Here is an 18911-nt window from a genome sequence, read left to right on the forward strand (position 1 = left end):
TTGGCACAATTGCCAAGGAGGACTGTGGAGTGTTTAGATTTAGTGCAGCTTAGTAAAGCCCAACCACTGAATCCATCCAACTCTTGGTCTCCAACCTCCTCAGTAGCAGAGATTTCCATCAGTAGCGGAAGGTATGCACAGCAGTTATCTCCTCCACTTGCTCCTGATGCAAGGGTTTGTGCAAATAGAGAAGCTTTGCACCATCCAGTAAAGCCACACACACATCCTTCCTGCTTGAAGAGACAGGGCATGTTTTTCAGAACTCTTAAGTTTATAGATTGCAGCAATTTGGATGGAATGTCTTCTCTCTTTCCTTCACCAACACTTAGTTTACCCCTGCTAACTGACCAAAGAGACACTTTTTAAAGTGGTGATTCTCCTATATTTGGCAGGGGGAGAACAATTGTCCCTATCCAACCCCAGCACAGCATCCCTCCAGTGGTTATTGCTGGTGTCTACCCATCAAGGCTTTCCCAAGGTCAAATGGCAGAGCAGCTGCAGAGAGGTAGTTGGCTTCTATGCTGCTACTGGGATAAAGGGAGATTGTTCCTATCCACCTTGGCTGACAGAAAGGGCAGAACGAGACAGGGTTGCAACCAGTGGTGGGCAGTCGGAGTGGAGCAAGGCCGGGGTGTGTGTGTGTGGAAAATGAGCTGCAGGTGGGGCTCGTTTGGACTTAATCTCACCTGCTTGTTCCCCATTTGACTGCCTCCTTCCCTCTCGCCTCACCCTGCTGTGACTTTAACACAGTGGGAACCAGGCAAATATGCAGTGTGTGCTCCCAGGGTTAAGGCTGCTGCGGGGCTTTAGCCCCATTCACCTTGGCTGACAATAATGGTTCTGCCAAAAGTTCTTCAGGGTAACCATTTTAAGCAAGTGCCAGACCACTCTTGAACGTGAAATGGCTGATGTATCAATCATAATGATGTCTCATAAGCTCACAAATTCTGTTCATAGCCCCATGGAGTCGGTAAGAAGGAGCCCCAACTTCTGCTCATGGATTTTACAAAATCATAGTGAAAATTACACTCCTAGCATCATACTTTTCTTCTAGCCTTGAGCCCTATAGGAGCTGCAAGGTTTGTCCCCAAGATCAGGTCCCCAGAAAAGCATGCCAGTTATCCATGCAATTTGCCATCTCAGCATTGCCAGGGAAAATGTTCAGGATACGATACTCAAGAATATTGGTATCCACTTTTCCTCTATCATTCTTAAGAGGCATCGTGACTGGCAAATGATCCTAGATTTCAAGTACTTACATTTGTCAAATATCACATATTCCACATGGAAATGTTGAGGCGAGTCTCACGATCAGTGAGACTTGACATAAGAGGGTTAGCAGGGAGAGCGGGCTTAGACTGCTCTCCCCACAGACAATCAAGGCAGCAGCCCTGGGCGGCTGGGGCTGCGGGGATCAGGGGCTGTACGGCCCCTGGAAGTTCCAGGATGCCCTGCGCGAGCGTTCAGGGCATGCTGGAGAGACCCCTGACCTCAGGAGGCTGCTTGCAGCCTCCCGGTGGGGTCTCCTCATATGTTGCCGCGGCATGGAGCCGTGCCGCAGCAATACATGATTTTTTAAAAACACGGTTAATGGAGCGCTAGCTCAGGTAACCTCATTTTTGGCGAGGGCTACTTCAGCGGGTTGAACCTGTGAGGCTGGTGGACTAATCTCACTATGTCCCATGGTGGAGGCTCTCCAGATTAACAATTTAACATCTTCCCTAGATTAGACCAAAATTTATCTACCTGTCCCAATTCATTCCAGCCACAGGAGATTTTACAGGGTTGTTTTTTTACAGGTCCCATCACCTCCAGTTCCAAGCTCCAGAAGTATTTTTTATGCCAATTGTTCCTCTTGGGCCTGTGGTCCACCTGCATCTCTAGGGCACCCATGTATATCCATATGTATATCCAAAAAGCCCCTGGTGGCACAGTGGTAAAACTGCCGTCCTGTAACCAGAAGGTTGCAAGTTCGATCCTGACCAAGGCTCAAGGTTGACTCAGCCTTCCATCCTTCCGAGGTCGGTAAAATGAGTACCCAGAATGTTGGAGGCAATATGCTAAAATCATTGTAAACCGCTTAGAGAGCTCTGGCTATAAAGCGGTATATAAATGTAAGTGCTAAGTGCTATTGCTATATGTGGATAACCTTCTCCAACCACCTTCCTAGGAGCAGGGTTTGGAGAGCAGCCAGAGGATAATGGACTTCTTAACAAACCACCTTTTTCTGATCAATGTAGTGAAGAACATCTCATCCCAGTGTTGTGCCTCTAGCACTTGGGGTGATTCAAGAGAGTTGGTTCTCTTTCAAGAGTGAATAAACAAGCCGCAAGACAGTTGCTCTGGTCCTGAGTTCTCCTTTGTCATGGCTCTGGCACATCTCCAGAGCATGAGGATGATTTGTTATTCTTAAGGGCATTTATATGTTGATTTTCAACCAGCTTGCAAAATGGTTTGCATGGCAAAAGTTCATGGATGCATTCATTTTGGTGGGCCAGGTTCCATACAAATAAATCCAGTGGTTTTTCCTTTCACTACAAGTTCACTCATCAGACCCATGGCTGGGTACTTTTATCACCAAAGGTGTCGCCTGCATTTCAGCAGTGCCTGGGCAAGGCAAACCTGTCTGAAGGGATTCCTTTTTAGGAACTGAAGTGGTTTAAGTGACAAATAGACTCAAGCTTTTGGGGCTGAGATTTCATAAGGCAAATAGGCAGAGTGTGAAGCTTTTCACAGCATACACTGATTAAAGCTTTGGGCAGCCAGAATGATTCTGGTGACCTTTCTTCCCCTTCTTTAGGGGAAAGATGGTCTTGTGAGAACACACAGCACTACCACCAAGGCATATGGCAACTGCCAGGAGGAACCAGATCACACTCTTTATTGGATCCATTAGATGATTGGCAGAAACTCAGCAGGTGGCATTTCCTCCAGCAGTTGGAGATTGAAACTACACCTGTTAAGTCTTGACTGTCAGCTGAAGTACAGGTAGAATATCAACAGGTGCCGCTTCCAACCAGGTGCTGCTTCTGTTCCATACTAGGTAAAGTTGCACCTGTTAAATGTCTGCCTATTATTCAAATGTTAAAAGTCTTGGGCCCTCTGACTCTTACAAGAAACTCAGCAGTCCCTCCCTTATGAGGTACAAGGCTAGAGGGTGGTAAAAGGCCTAGCAGTTCTGAGGTAAAATGATACAAATAAATAAATAAATCGCAAAATATTGGGGATAATAAACATGTTACAGGTTATTTGTACTAACAGTATCGTTCGTGGTCCTGACACACAAACACCACAGATTACTCATTGAACAACTTTTCTTTCCTCATAGCAGCTATCCATGCTTTCTGTTGCTTTTTAGGGACATACACACTTTTCCCCACTGTACTCTTACACAGCTTATACCTTCTGGATTTTTCAAAAACACAGTTTTTGGTCAAATTATTACAAGAAATTTCACTCTGTGCTCACTAATCAGGCCCCAAAGAAAGGCAGGCAGGTGTGATATCACAGGAATGTCAAACTTTGATTTCATCGGTGTGTGAACACCACCTAGTGACTGCTGTTCCCTCTAACAGGGATCCCCAGATGTTGTTGACTACAACTCCCAGAATTCCCAGCTGCAATGTCTTTTGCTTGGGGATTATGAGAGCTGTAGTCAACAACATCTGGGAATCCCTGTTAGAGGGAACACTGAGGTGACTTGTAATCACTTTTGAATAAGAATTGAGCAATAACTTTTTTTAAGGTGATAGCCCCATTTCCTCTAACCTCTTCTTGCAAGACAAATCTGGCTCCAAGTGGCACCTGCTGTCTTGGGAGACTGTGGTTTTCTAATCTAGTGCAGCTGGCAACGTGGATCCTACTAGTGTATCCATATCTCCAGTCACAGGTCCATTCCTACACCCAGACCCCAAATGACTACTGCCCCTTGTGGCTTGAAGGCTGAGCACCAAACCTAAAAAGAGATATAGTTATTGTAAAGGAATGCTTGTTAAGATGCTTTTCTAGCAACCAGGTGAGAGTAAACTCATATCGGGGCAGAAGAAAAACAGATTCAGTACTCCTTAGGAGCTTTTCGGCTTCCTGCTCTCCGATCTAGAGCAGATGTGCATCCTAGAAGAAGACAGGCAATGTGCTTTTCTCAGTACTTATAGACTGAAAGGAAATTCAGAAACAGTCTCTAGAAAGCTTTCTGAAGAAATTAGTAGCAAGCAGGTGCTTCTTAATGAAAATGAATTGCATTCAAAAATGAAAGTTGCCAATTTTAAACTCTGTTAAAACACTCATGTCAACAGATACTGGCTGACATTCTGACTAAATGTGTTCGGGGAAGTGCTATTGGAATTAAAAAGGACATGTTAGGTATGTTTCACTTGTCATCAACGGGACTTCCTTCAGTGAGTAATCATGCAGATCCTAAAAGCTCCAGCTCATGAGTTCAGTGCATGGAACACTAGTGCAGAGATGCATACATGGTAGTACACAGTTATTACAGTAGATAGAGGCTTTCCTGCAAGTTGATTAAGCTGAAATGGGCGTAGGCCTGAAATGGCCTGGGTGTAGGAAGAAGTTAATCTTGGAGGTTTAGTGTGCTAATCTCATGATCTGGAGCACTAAGAACTGGCACAAATCCTACAGATGTTCTGTCTGCCTCGTCTTTTGGCAAATGGCTGAACTCAGTTCATTCAGTGGTATCCTGCTACCATTGATGGAAGAATGCTACATCAATAGCTTCAACTTTACTTCTGGAATCCATATGAGTGTCATGGTCATACAACTATTCTTTTACTTTGCTTGTGAACTCACAGGTCCTCTCATGTTCTGCTTTGTCCCAGAGACAGCTCCAAGTAACTCATACTTTATATGTCAAAAACAGCCATTTTTGTTTCTTCATCCTAGAAGCTCTCAGTGCAGACTGAAATTTGCTTTGCAACTAATGGAGACTGATCTAATTAAGGCTACACAAACTTCCTACACTCCATCTTAAGACTGTTAAAAACTGCAGACTTTGGAGCTTTTCCATCATGGCTACCCACTTTGCTTAATATTCAGCCTGAAGACAAGTTTTGGAGGAAGTCTCTCCGAGTTTAAAATCGTGGTGTCCAATTCGTCCTGAGACTCTGCACCCATTTAATGTTCTGAACATACAAATAAAATATACTTAACCCAGAAATGTTGTGCTGTCCACTTGATCTGTATCTGGAGAAAGAATGAAAATTGTCATGGACCAAACTAGATTGGATTTGGTTTCAGACATACCATACATTAGCTTTTCAAAACTGCTAATTGAGTTAAGTGAAAGACTTCTAATGCATCTTACAGAGCCATCTAGATCTAATGGCTTGTTCACATGTTACTCTACACTTGCTACTTGCAGTAATCATATGTTTTACAAGGCAGTGGGTTTATCCACTGAATGAAAGCAAATGGTAAAACAAAGATTTACATCTAAGTTCCATTTTTGCTGGTCTAAGCAGCTCCCTTAATTTCATCAGAGCTGTATATCATTAGTAACATTTCCTATGATGCAGTGGCCTGCTTTGTTGTTCTGACATGAACAAAGGAATGCTTATTGGAAGTCGGAAATGTGCTTGAAATTAAGCCAAATATCTAGATTTTGTGCTCTATTTGAAACTTGCTAAAACACAACAGCATAAGCAAAGGGACAATACGAGGGCTTAAATGAGCTTAAGTGATCATGCAACTAAATATTTTTTGGTTTGCCTCACTTTTGTATATTAATGCTGGCACTCTGTACACAAAAGATGAACAAGTAGCTATATTAATTCTGAATTATCTTAATGCAGTGGTATGCAAGCTTTTGAGTTACACAGGATTCTTCAGACAAAAAAATTCCATGTAGCTGGAGACTCCCTATCTGCCCAGAGAGCAGCCCTATCTCCGGAGATTTGAGACCAAGAGATTGAATCATGCTAAGGAAGGGGTCAGCTTCCTTAACCAACAGAAGAAAAAATAGTAGAAGGTCAGATCTTTATATTTGTCTTTACTGACTTGCTTCAAAGATATGTTTTGATGACAGTCTCTGTCAGCTAAGACAAAAATTGGACTTTGGCCCCCAAGACCAGTCTAGGGCGATACGTAGATTCTTTGTAAGTCTAAGGAAGACATTTCTTGTCACATTTAATGTCTTTGCTGGATCAGATCATTAGATTGCCGTTTCATTTTTCTTTCTAGGTGCTGCTGTTTTCCTGAATAAATCTTGTTTGAGGGTTTGTTTGTCCCCCCCACCCCCACTGCACAGTGAGCTTGACATTACAGAGGAGAGATTAGGTTGAAAAGCCACCTGAAGTAAGTATGAGCCCCTGGTGGCCCAGTGGTAAAACTGCTGCCCTGTAACCAGAAGGTTACAAGTTCGATCCTGACCAGGGGCTCAGGGTTGACTCAGCCTTCCATCCTTCCGAGGTCGGTATAATGAGTACCCAGAATGTTGGGGGCAATATGCTAAATCATTGTAAACCGCTTAGAGAGCTCCGGCTATAAAGCGGTATATAAATGTAAGTGCTATTGCTATTGCTATTATAGCTGTGCAGAAATCTATGTCTAACAGGTTGGGAATTCCTGGAAATCCCCTCAGCTTAGCTGTAAGGAAAGGCATGGAAAGGAGCAAGTAACAGCACTGGTTCAGGGCTGGTTGGCCTATAAAGCCATCCCATTGGCTCCATTCTGAGACTGATATGCAGGTGGGGTAATCCACAATAATCTCAAGATTGTGACTGGGCCTTAGGCAATGGGAGTGTTGTGGACTTCATCAGCCAGGGAGTCATAAGGAAGCAGCAGGCACAGAGCTGGTATTGACCAGGAGATAGTTTACCACAAGAGTTGCTACCAATGCACGTGTATCAGAACAGCCATATACATCTTCCTAAGTGATGCATATGCATAATGCAGTTTGGATCATGATTTTTTTCTTCCACTTCTCCATCCTTAAGAGGTTCATCATGGAAACCTCTGTCACATCATCATCAATGAAAGATAGACTGTATGTAGGTCCCCTTGAGATGAGTATTGCTAACTAATACTGGTTATAGGGTGCCGATTCATTAAGATACATTTTGCTATATGCTTTATTCTCCCAGTCCAACACAGCAATAATTGTCTATATACCAGGCTCACCATTGTGCTTTCCAACATGACTACTCAAGATCAGGTTGCTAAAGAACAAACTATCCATTAGTGACTGGTAGCACAGAACCAAGGGATCTGTTATTGCAGATAAATTCACAGTGAAAACAAAACCCCTGCTAACTGGGCAAAGAGGCACCTTTTACCGTGGTGATTCTCTTTATTTAGCAGGGGGAGAGTAACTGGCCCTATCCACCCCCAGCACAGTACCTCCAGTGACTGTTGCTGGTGTCTATCTTGTGTTTCTTTTTAGAATGTGAGCCCTTTGGGGACAGGGAGCCATCTTATTTATTAATTATTTCTCTGTGTAAACCACCCTGAGCCATTTTTGGAAGGCGATATAGATATCAAATTATTATTATTATAATATAATAATGAAAGGCATGATCCAATGAAGGACATGATCCAAATTATATCTGTGATATCATATGTGCAAGATCATGGTTTTTATTTATTTATTAATTATTATTATTATTATTTTACACAACACCTGTCTGACTGTGTAAATTAATCATCATCCTCATCATCATCATCATCATCCATGAAACCATGACCTTGCACATATGGTATCACAGATATAATTTGGATCATGTCCTTCATTCCCTAACGAACTGAAAACAAGAACCATAATTATATTGACCACAGGAAAAAAAATGGTATGGGCACTTATACTTTTTTACCTGGACTCCTCTGTTTGCAGATCTGAGTAGCAAGATCTTGAACGTATTCTGGAAAACTTTCAAAGCTGTTCCCATAGGATACTACTTTTATACCATGTAGAAGCATATCTGCCTGGAGTTTAAAAAACTGGTCTTCATTTTCTTTAAGCACCAACATGTAATGTTCTAGATCCACTTTGTTTTTAACGGTGTATAGAAAGAGGGCCTGAAATATCTGATCACGAAGAGTCTCTCCGCAACCCACAAACAAAAATGATTTTGTCCGGTACAGGTTCTGCAGTACCTCCTATAAAGAACAATTGGTTCACAAATAGTTGAATACATACATTCATACTAGTCATCAACATTAGGTAATCCAGATAACAGAAACATGTTAGTTCTTATACTGAAGCCAGCGTGGTGTAGTGGTTAGAGTGCTGGACTAGGACTGCGGAGACCCGAGTTCAAATCCCCATTCAGCCATGATACTAGCTGGGTGACTCTGGGCCAGTCACATCTCTCTCAGTCTAACCTACTTCACAGGGTTGTTGTGAGGAGAAACTCAAGTATGTAGTACACCGCTCTGGGCTCCTTAGAGGAAGAGCGGGATATAAATGTAAAATAATGATAAATACACACATACATACATACAGTCCAAGTTTGCTAATAGCCATTTTCCTGGTTGCCTGTGGCAAGTCAGAATTGCCTCTAGATTACCAGGTAGGGAGTTTTCAGACTTAAAGGCAGAGGATTCTAAGGATGGTAAAGTTACAGTAGGCTAGTAATATTTTTTGCAGGTTAGTAACCTTTATGGACTTACGTGCAAGGCTGGGACCGATATTCCCTTTGCATTTTAATGTCCATGCAATATGATAGCATGATAAGATGTTGTTTGCCTACTGTATATATGTGCATATATTAGAGATACATTGTTAGATCTTCTGACCAAGACATTGCTTGGATTCTTCCCACATCCACTTCACTAGCATTTCATCAGCACCAAAAACCTATTTGGTTTTTTCTTTTTTGTTAGTTACTTTAGTTTTTAATTTAGAATGTAATTTTAATGCTGTCTTGCTTTGCATGTTTTTGTAATAAATAAATAAATAAATAAATAAAATGCGGAGTGATGGATAGAGGACTAGATTTGGGCCATAGAGTTCAAATCCCTCCCCAGCCAAAAAGCTTACGGAGTGGGGAAATCACTGTTATCTAGGCTGACCTACCTTGATAACACTGTTCTGAAGATAACATGCATAACTATTACATATTATCCAAATAATATATTATCTCAATAATGGCTAAATATCTTCTTCTTTATATTTATTTCTCTAAGACGTACCCCCATGGCTAATCCCATGCGTGGCTGCCAGATAGCCATGGGATGGGCTAGAGAAAAAAATATGACCAGCCAGCCAAAGAAGGCGGTGGTGGGCAGCCAGCCACGACTGGTGGACATGCCACAGGCCGTGACCAGAAGGCAAGCCAGCAGAGCGGCTGCCACGAAGAAGCACAGTGGTGGGCCAGAGGAAGCGGGCCGGCTGGCCACGGGGAGCAAGCGCGGCGGCGGGCCGGAGTAAGTGGCAGGCTGGCTGGCTGCCTGGCTGCTGGGAGGAAGCAGGCCAGAGGAGGCACCGGGCCAGCTGGCCGGCCGATAAGAGGACATGTGGTGGCGGGCCAGAAAATAAGCACTGGCGGACAGGCAGGGGGGAGAGATCACGGCTGAGGCAAACTAGAGGCACAGATGCTCTGTGCCTGGACCAGCTAGTTATATATTATATGAAGATAACATGGACAACGAGCTGAGGCAGGTGGCTACTAGGGAGAGGTCCTTTTCGGTGGTTGCACCCTGTCTATGGAACAGCCTCCCCAGTGAGGTTCGCCTGGCATCATCACTTTGTTCTTTGTATGCCAAGTGAAGACCTTTCTGTTCACTCAGGCTTTTAAAAATTGATTTTTTAAAAACAAGTTTTTTAATTGGGGTGGGGGCAATTTTTATTGGATGCTTTAATGCCCAGAGAACAATTTATTATGGAGCTGCCAACAAATACAGTTTATTTTTTATTATTATTACTATTATAATTATTAGGATTGTGCTTTGGAGCATCCAATAATATGCACTGACCCTTTGGAACTGCATGTCCATGACTGTTCCCAGAACAGCCATCTCCACGCATTGCAGATGAATTGGCAGCAGCAGGTGGAGGCAGAAAGGAGAGCGAGAGGTTGGTGGCTGACAAGGACCACCTGCCCACTCTCCTCACTGCCCACCTGCCACAGTGCATTACAACAATGTTGCTGCATCACACAGTGACATCCTTAGAAAGCACTGCAGCAGGCGAAGGTGGCAAGGTGGGTGACGGGGACCATCCACCCCCAGAAGGTGCCCACCTGTGCAGGTGAAGGGGGCAGGGGCCCCTGCACAGGCAAAGGGCGTACAAAAGCCAGGCTTTACCTGAGGCACCCCCAATCCTACGCATGGTCTCAACCAGCCCAGTTCCCGGCCAGGAAGAAAGCTAAGGGGTTGGCTAAGGGGTTCTCCTGGAAGGCTGGAGAAGTCTATTTGGCTGCACTGGCTTCTGCTGCTTGTTTGGGATAAAGGAGTGAGTGTATGAGGCTTCTTAACACAATGGAGACCTTTAAAATAATCAATTCAAGCTATAGGCCCATAATATATGATGTGTGACACTTTGCTGTACAGTTCCAATCTGGTGGAGTAAAAGGGAGAGTGGGAAATATTTTGGCGAGGAGTGCCTGCTGTCCCTTTGAGTCATCACTGGGCTCCAAAGGGCTGATGCAGCTCCAGACACTCTGAAGTACAGCCCTAATAACCATGTATAATGGTCTGAATTTCATGGAGAAAGACTAGAATACAAGTTTACAAAATAAATACATTCTAACCGAACACCAAAGAAAGTTTGTACCATAAAGAGATCAGTGCACTGTTCCTATACACTCCTATGTGTATAGTTCCATATTGGAAATGGTACCAAGAGTTGGAAGATTAGAAATAAAGTACATTTAGTTTTTAAACTCTCCCCATAACACACAGACTTACTAGGAGATGTGTTTTATATACTTAGAGACAGGGCTTATTGTCAAATTGGAGGACAGAGAAAGCTAGTTCCTCTCACATTTACCACAAAACTCTGTCCACACTGCATATGCTTACCACATCAATCACAGTGTGGACAGAGCTACAAACAAGCCACCATGGTGCAACTTTGATTATATAGTTGCCTGTCTGTGGAACATCCTTCCAACCATTCTCCATATTTAAGTGTAATCAACCTGTGATATCTGAGCCTTACTCCATGCTTCTGAGGTATTGCTGGCATAAAGGCTATATATATGGCTTGAAATAAAAGACACATTGGTTTCATTGTGCACATACCATCACTTCAGGGTCTTGAGTAACATCTTTATATCCTGAAGGATCCAACACCATTCCACAGGGATCTGTGTACAAACCATGAATATGAAGAACTCCATACCTTTTGTGGCCTTTTGCCCACTGGAGAACCTGAAGAAGTTGAACAGTGCATTAATAGGGATTTATTCAAGATAAATTATTCACTCAAATCAAAGCCTTAATGCATCCAAACAATTTGTGTGTGTAAGTAACACTGGATGCCATTTCTGAATTACATAGATAGTTGTAAGATATATTATACTAGACCAGAAAGACTGAACATAATTTTTATTCTAGAATAGTTTAAAACTATATAATATTAAAATATGAATAAACTATATGTTAAAATATGATTGACTGTATTCATTAAGGTATTGTTTTGTAATGTGAGGGATCTATATTGATATTATTTAATTATAGGAGACAACTATTCTATATTTTGAAGAATCAGTTGGTTGGTTGGATTGTGTGAGATAAAGCCATATTTCCCAATGACCTTCAGATACCAAATTTTGCATACACAATCCTGCCACTGAAATTAGCTGAATCTACTACTTTTTACACTAAAATATGCTAATTTATTTATTGTTCAATTTTTATACCACCTTTCATAAGGCATCCCAAAGCGGTTTGCAAAAGTTAAAATGCAATAAAATTTCATTTAAAATCACATTTAAAATCTTAACACAAGTCAGTAAAAATCTTTTACACTTTTTTTTGTATTTTTAGAAGAAATTCTGGACATAATCATATTTGAAATATTATTTTGAACAGATTTTTAACACTCAATTATCAGATCAATAATTCCAAAACAATAAGAAGATGATCTTTCTCAGATTCAAGTTTACTAAAAACCATACATGGTCATTATCCAATAAAATGGATAGTGTTTGAAGTTGAAATCCTACAAATTTCAAAGTGTTATTTTGCCTCCCTTTTACAAGCTCATTAATAATTTAAAAATCCTCTATGACATATAGAGGCGATTCTCACAATCAGTGGAAATCTGGCTAAGGGAGCTTAGACCACTTTCCACAGACTGTGGGAACCACCGGGCTCGCAGGCAAGCCCGGTTTCCCCCAAGCGAGTAACCCCTTCCCTTAGCCCAAGTTAGCAGAAAGAGTGCTCCGCTAACCCGGGTTCTCCAATCGTGTATTGCCGCACAGCGGCTCCATGCCAACACACGAGGAGACCCCCGCTGGGAGGCTGCAAGGAGCCGCTCGGGTGTCTCTCCAGCATGCCCCGCACGCTCACGCATGGCATCCTGGGACTTCCAGAGGCCCCGCAGCCCCCACCAGCTCCATGACTGAGCCAGCAGTCATGTGGGCGGCCAATCCGGCCGCCCAGGGCTGCAGCCTTGATCATCTACAGGGAGAGCGGGCTAAGTCCACTCTCCCCGCAAACCCCCTTACGGCGGGTCTCACCAAATAAATAAATAAAATATACAGGTGGCACTTGAATAGCAGTTTCACCCATTGGTGGGCCACCTCCCTGTATACCAGTTAATACAGGAGTGTTTTTGATTATTTGAAGTTTTCTGCATCCCTTAACTAAATTGGTATGCAGTTTAAATAAAACAGCCACTCTCCCTGCTTCTCAGCTGATGCCCAGGAAGATCCAAAAAAGCGGCACCAGAGAGACAGGCTGCTCCATCCACTCTCGCTTCTAGCACTACTTCTTTAAACCTCCATGTGCATCAGCTGAGAAGCATGGCTATTTAAACTTTACAGCTCCCGTGTTTTTCAGACAGTGTGTGGGGAGGTTTAAAGTTTAAATAGCCACTCTCCCCATTCAGGCTGCTCCATCCACTCTTACTGCAAGAGTTGATTGATTAGCTAAGGGACTTAACCCTGATTTGGGGGTTAGGTCAAGCACTCCAACATCATGATTTCCGCAAATGTTGCCCCTGCAATATTAGAGACCCTCCTGGATTTCATTTATTGAACCTTTCTAACCGTGTAATCTATGCAAAATGACATTGCCCAGTCAACGACAAGCTTCATCGACTAGTTTTTAATAATGTTGATACTTCCATTGTAATTTTTTGTTTTTAGATGTTATGTTTGTTGAAAATGTAAAATAAGAAGGTGTTGGTGGGGGGTGGAGGAAAATGAAGAAAACCAGCCCTAAATATTGTGGACTGGATTTCTCAATTTCATTTCAATAAGCCTTGCACAGATGTTTCTGATACACTGTATCAGCATAGTGTAGTGGTGAGAATGTTAGACTAGGACCAGGAAGTCCCGGGTTCGAATCCCCATTCAGCCATGAAACTCACTGGGTGACTATGGGCCAATCATGTCTCTCAAGATAACCTACCTCACAGGGTTGTTGTGAGGATAAAAATAAGCATGTACACTGCTCTGAGCTCCTCAGAGGAAGAGCAGGATATAAATATAATAAATAAATATTCACTCCCTTTTACTAGGATTAAATTTTTCACATTCTATAAAGACTGAGTGGAGGCCGACAATGAGAGCTTCCAAAACCACATTTCATTGCTCTTATCTCACCTTGTCTTTATCTTTCAAATCAAGAGATTCCATAGGTTTACCCTGTTGCTGACCAAAGAGTTCGAGTAAGTTGTCATAGTTTGTGGTAAGCACCATAGTGCCCCTCTCCATTAGTTGGAGGATTGACTGCAGAATGACAGGATTCTGGATGTGGTTTTCTAAGTTATCAAAAATCTCCATTAGACAGTCCTGGAAAAAGTTAGGTTTGGCATCTCCTGTGCGCTGCCAGAAAAACAAACATCATCATCATCTGGGAGACAATATGTATACAAAGGCTTTTAATAACACAGTAGGGGAGGCTGCCTAATAGGACGTTTTCCCCTCTCTCTCCCTCCAGAGAGGAAAAGGAAGGGAAAAACATTCTATTGGGCAGTCGGAGCTGCCTGAAATACTTGGCAGAAAGTTAGCCTGGGCTCTCGGAGGCCCGGGCGTGGGAGGGGGGAGTTCGCTCTGGGCTCCTATGGAGCCCGAGCCATGCCCCGTGCGCATGACATCACACGCACAGGCATTTCGGAAGGGGCCGCCGAGCGGGGTTGGACACAGGCCGCCGCTAGGCTGGCTCCGCGCCTGAGTCTCAGAACACTGATGCTGAGTCTCAGAACACAGAAGGGCTTCCCAACAGAATCCAAGTATACAACAAGTACAGCCATATATTTGTTGACAAAGAAAGAATAATGTTTGTTGCTCACCGGTGACATCTTTCGGATTAGGTCATGAGCAACCACAAGCAAGTCTCGATCTTTGGTCACTTTTTTGTGGAATTCAGCCACATCCCCTGGATGCAGCACTTCCAGCTGGTCAGCTGCTTCAATAACCGCTTCAATGCAGCTCCGCCAGGAGCAAAGGGCCGGAATTCCGGGCGCCACAGCAGCACTCACTCCCGTTCCAATTACCAACAAGAGATCCCGGGGCTGCTTCCATATAAGGCTTTTTAAAAATTTCCTAGACCCAAAAGTCAAACAGAAATTCTATTGGGAGGAAGAATCATAACTTACATGGTTAACATTAGTCTACTAATCAGTTAACGGAGCAATAAATTAAAAATCTTTTGATCAGCTAAGAAAATGAGGCCATTCACACAATCAAAAGGTGTATTCTACCCAGGTTTGGGAGCTGTATGAGCTCCCAGTTTTCGGTTGTGTGGAAAGAGGAAAACCTGGGTAGAAGTGATTGTATGGAAGCAAGGTAGGAGGAAAACCTGGGTAGCTTTTCCTCCTGCCTTGCTTCCACACAACCACTTCTACCCAGGTTTTCCACACAACCAAAAATTGAGAACTCACACAGCTCCCAAACCTGGGTAGAACACAGTTTTTAATTGTGTGAATGACCTCAATAAATCCAACTGAACTTTTATTTGTAAGGCAGCAAGAGTAGAAGCCTTCTTAGCACAGAAGCTGTGATTCCTAGTGGAGGGACATTAAAAGAAGCAGATGTTCTATGTCCTGCCCAACAATTTATCTTTAATGGGGGCCATATTTTGAATTAGCCAACAATGAAGGGCCAAAACACAATACTGGCTGCACTGTCCAACTGTGTGAGCTGAGCTACAGACACAGGATCCATTAACTCCCCCACTCATTAACTTGTGAACAGCAAGCCAAAGCAGCATATCTAGTGTAAATCATTTAGGATGCTTCCAGACTGTTGTTCCTTATTGTGCCCCCTCATTGTGCATAACTGGGTCCCAGGAAGCTGGTCAGAGATGGAGTTTAAATAGTATGTGAATTCATAACTATTTACCTAAACAGACCCTGCTATATTTAACAGGATAGAACTGTTGTGGTGTGGGGAGATGATCTCATCTTGGATTCAGGTAAATATGGTATCAGAACATGTACACTGCCCTGAATTTCTTGAAAGGCAAGATAAAAATATCAAGGCATTGGCAGAGTTCTACATCTTCCCTCCTACCAACTGAAAAACGTTCATTTCTTTGATACCAAGCAAACTGCTACAAAACCTCAATATCTGTAACATGGCAACAAAAGAGTTGTAAAGATATAAACAAGAGGGCAATAAACTGTTCATTAAAACTGCCATCAGTAATAATCCTCATACGACAAAGTTAAAAGTCTTATTTTCACCTTGATTTTTGTTCACTTCTGTTTGTTGTTCTTTGTGCAGAATCCATCTGTCACAATCCTGTGGAATAATATGAAAAATATTCAGTAGGTTTCAAAGTGGGCTTCAGTTAGCTTTGTAATTAAGCCCCCAAAGCTTATCCACCCACAAAACTTCTAAGTGGCCTGCTTCAGGCGGCTTCTTCTTGCTGGTGGCACTGCAAGGACCAATTCTTTTTTTAAAAAAAAAATCACCATGCCTCTGCAGACAGTGGTGGTTTCAACAGTGCTTGAAGCTCTGATAACATTCCCAGTGGCTGGCTTGTGCTGGTCAACATTTTTTTGCTCTCTAGATTGTGCCAGGAAATGACTCTCAAGAGTCATTTCCTGGAACAATTTAGAGGTAAAAATTGCAGCTGGCAGGGATCAGCCCCCTCAAGACAGTTATCAGTGCTTCAAGCACTGCTGAATCTGCCACTATTCATAGAAGTGTGGTTAAGAAAAGTTGTTGTTGTTTTAAATTAGCCCCCTCCAACAGCCACTCACCTCAACTTAAATTCAAGGTCATTGATGATGACCAGGCTAGTGGTTAAAGACAAGAGTGGCTGCAACACTGAGGTGATTAATTGATCAAAAAAAAATCCTGGACTGATAAAAATGGGTCCTGATTAAGTGGGCTAACCCCCCAGCTGAATCAGTCAACTACTAAGCCAATCTCTTTTAGCTCACACTCTCTCTCCTATCAGGACTCCAACAAGCCCAGCCAGGAGCAATGAACTGGATGTGAAGGAAACCTGTCATGTTTAAAGAGACTGCTGTGGCAGCAATGACTCTGAAGAACTCATCAAGGCCTCACTTGTCATACATCCCACATAGCTACTCTTGGTCTTGGCTAGCTACTCCTAAGGCCAAACTACATGTTCAGCATGGCATAGTGGTTGGAGTGGTGGACTAGGACCGGGAAGACCCGGGTTCAAATCCCCATTCAGCCATGAAACTCACTAGGTCCTGGGCCAGCCACTCATCTCTCAGACTAACCTAACTCACAGGGTTGTTGTAAGGATAAATATAACCATATACACCACTCTGGTTTCTTTGGAGGAAGAGCAGGATATAAATGTAAATAAATAAAATATTTGCATTAAACCTTGTGAGCCCAGACATACTTCTCATGATCCTTGGTTTGTGGTAATTAGTTATGTGATTGTTCAGTCACATTTATATTTAATTTTGAGGTAAATTCTCTCAGATTTTCTAATCACTCATTTTCCCCAGGTGCCTGGATGCTGACCTGTCAACCCTTGTGACACCTGCCTTTGTAAAAAGCATTCATTTTGTTGTTGTTGTTCTAATCAACTACTGACTAGCTGCTGCTGAGGTGCAGCAATCCCTGGGATGACTGGCCCTGCCTGTTCTGTGTTGTGTACAACAACACCTCCTGTCCCTCAAAGCCAGAGGGCAAGTGCTGCTCACTTGTCTATAAAGGCAGGGATGTCTTCTGCAAGAAAGGACTGGGCCCACTGTGCACCACCCAAAGGGAGAGTGCAAGTGAGCAAGAGGAGGCGGCAGCTGCTTCTGCCTCTGCTCACTCATGCTTTTTCCTTTTAGAGGAGGAGAGCTGATCTTGTGGTAGCAGGCGTGAATTGTCCCCTTTGCTAAGCAGGGTCCACCCAGGTATGAATGGGAGATTACATGTGAGCCAGGGGCGTAACTACCATTAGGCAAGGGGAGGCAGTAGTCTTGGGGCCCCACAGCCTCAAGGGGCCCCCCAGAGGCACATCACATGACTCCCCACCCACCCATGTTGCACCCCCTATGAATTATGTTGAGTCTCTTGGAGATCGGCAGGAGCAGAGAGTAAAAAAACTAGATTCAATGTGAACTAGATATTCACCATATTCATAATGGGGATGTGAGCGTGAGTGCATAATATATTGTGAAGTGTATTTGTGTGTGTATATCAGGAGGGGCCCATTTTAAAATCTTGTCTCTGGGCCCCCTCCAACCTTGCTACGCCCCAGATGTGAGCGCTGTTAGATAGCCCCTTTGGGGATGGAGCCATTCTGAAGAGCACCTGCATGTTTGCAGAAGGTTCTAAGTTCCCTCCCTGGCATCTCCAACATACGTCTGAGAGAGACTCTTTCTTGCACCCTTGGAGAAGCCACTGTTTAGACTGTTCCTGTCCAGTCTGTTCCTATCACTCTATGGGCAGTACAAGGGAGAGAGTTGAGCCCAGTAAGGCTGTCTAGAAAGAACAGGCCCAATCCTTCCTGTTGTCCTGCCCAGAAAGGGCAAGCAGGCAGGCAGGCAGCAGGGGCTTGCTCTCTGGGCAGTGCCCCACTGACCCCAAATTCTCTCCAGCATGTTGGAGATGGAGTTCCAGTGCATTGACCTTTTGCACCATCCTAATGACCACTAGGGGCATTGGTAGTTAGTTTGGGTTTCCTTACCTGCCCCTGCTTGCCACTACTCTATGACCCCTGCTTTGACTCCTCAGGCACTTTCTGTAGTGAGTCAGTCCTCTTCCTTTCCTCTTAGAGAGCAGTTGGAAACATCTCTCTCCCCCTACCTATTCATTATGAAGCTGATCGATAGAACAGGTCTTTCCTATCTCAAATGTATTTCACCAAAAAATCCATTTAGTTTACATTGTACAACAATTTCCATGCGTGTTCTTTAAATAAACTCTGCACCCTCCTCTGTAACTGGAGTGGGTAGCTTCGCTAAATAATCACAAACCCCAGCACAGCATGCTACCCAGAGGGAGGGCATGCATGGATGATCACCCCTCCCCCCACCCAAGCAGTCTGGAACTCCAATTGCTGAATGCATGCATAGAGGGCTAGTCCAGATGCCAGCTACTGTTTTCATAAATGTAAACAATTTTGTCACTAAGCACATCTACACCTCCTGAAATGCATTTCCCTCCTTTGAAGTTATAAATTAATGACTACATTGCACGTTACATAGCTACAGAGATGCTCTTACCCCTGGACTTCCGGGCCAAAGTCCAGGGCCTACACACCCCCTGGGCCCCCACAAATCCTCTTTAGACTGTCTCAGATGGTGTGGTCCCTGCGTTGCCAGCCCGCTGAGTGTGACTGTGACCTGTGCTGGGTGTCCG

At 43.5% G+C, this 18911-nt stretch overlaps 1 protein-coding gene across 12 annotated transcripts in view; it reads right to left on the reverse strand.

Annotated features, from left to right (window-relative positions):
* Nucleotides 1-18911, reverse strand: part of FAM118A (family with sequence similarity 118 member A) — a 38630-nt gene that overhangs the window by 6032 nt on the left and 13687 nt on the right. For 7 of the 12 annotated variants that reach the window (XM_053257152.1, XM_053257151.1, XM_053257154.1 and 4 more), the window contains exons 2-8: nt 15812-15869; nt 14417-14669; nt 13728-13949; nt 11197-11325; nt 7824-8109; nt 5167-5199; nt 2866-3955 (exon numbers count right to left, since the gene is read on the reverse strand). In XM_053257152.1, the coding sequence (XP_053113127.1) occupies nt 3831-3955; nt 5167-5199; nt 7824-8109; nt 11197-11325; nt 13728-13949; nt 14417-14669; nt 15812-15858 (1095 nt within the window). In that variant the 5' untranslated portion in view covers nt 15859-15869 and the 3' untranslated portion in view covers nt 2866-3830. Of the gene's footprint in view, nt 1-2865; nt 3956-5166; nt 5200-7823; nt 8110-11196; nt 11326-13727; nt 13950-14416; nt 14670-15811; nt 15870-16047; nt 16071-17260; nt 17285-17861; nt 17886-18911 lie in introns of those variants that run through there. The other 5 variants (XM_053257158.1, XM_053257159.1, XM_053257160.1 and 2 more) reach the window with 5 other exon arrangements.

The sequence above is a fragment of the Hemicordylus capensis genome, chromosome 5 (genome assembly GCF_027244095.1).
Source record: "Hemicordylus capensis ecotype Gifberg chromosome 5, rHemCap1.1.pri, whole genome shotgun sequence".
Taxonomy (NCBI): Eukaryota; Metazoa; Chordata; class Lepidosauria; order Squamata; family Cordylidae; genus Hemicordylus; species Hemicordylus capensis.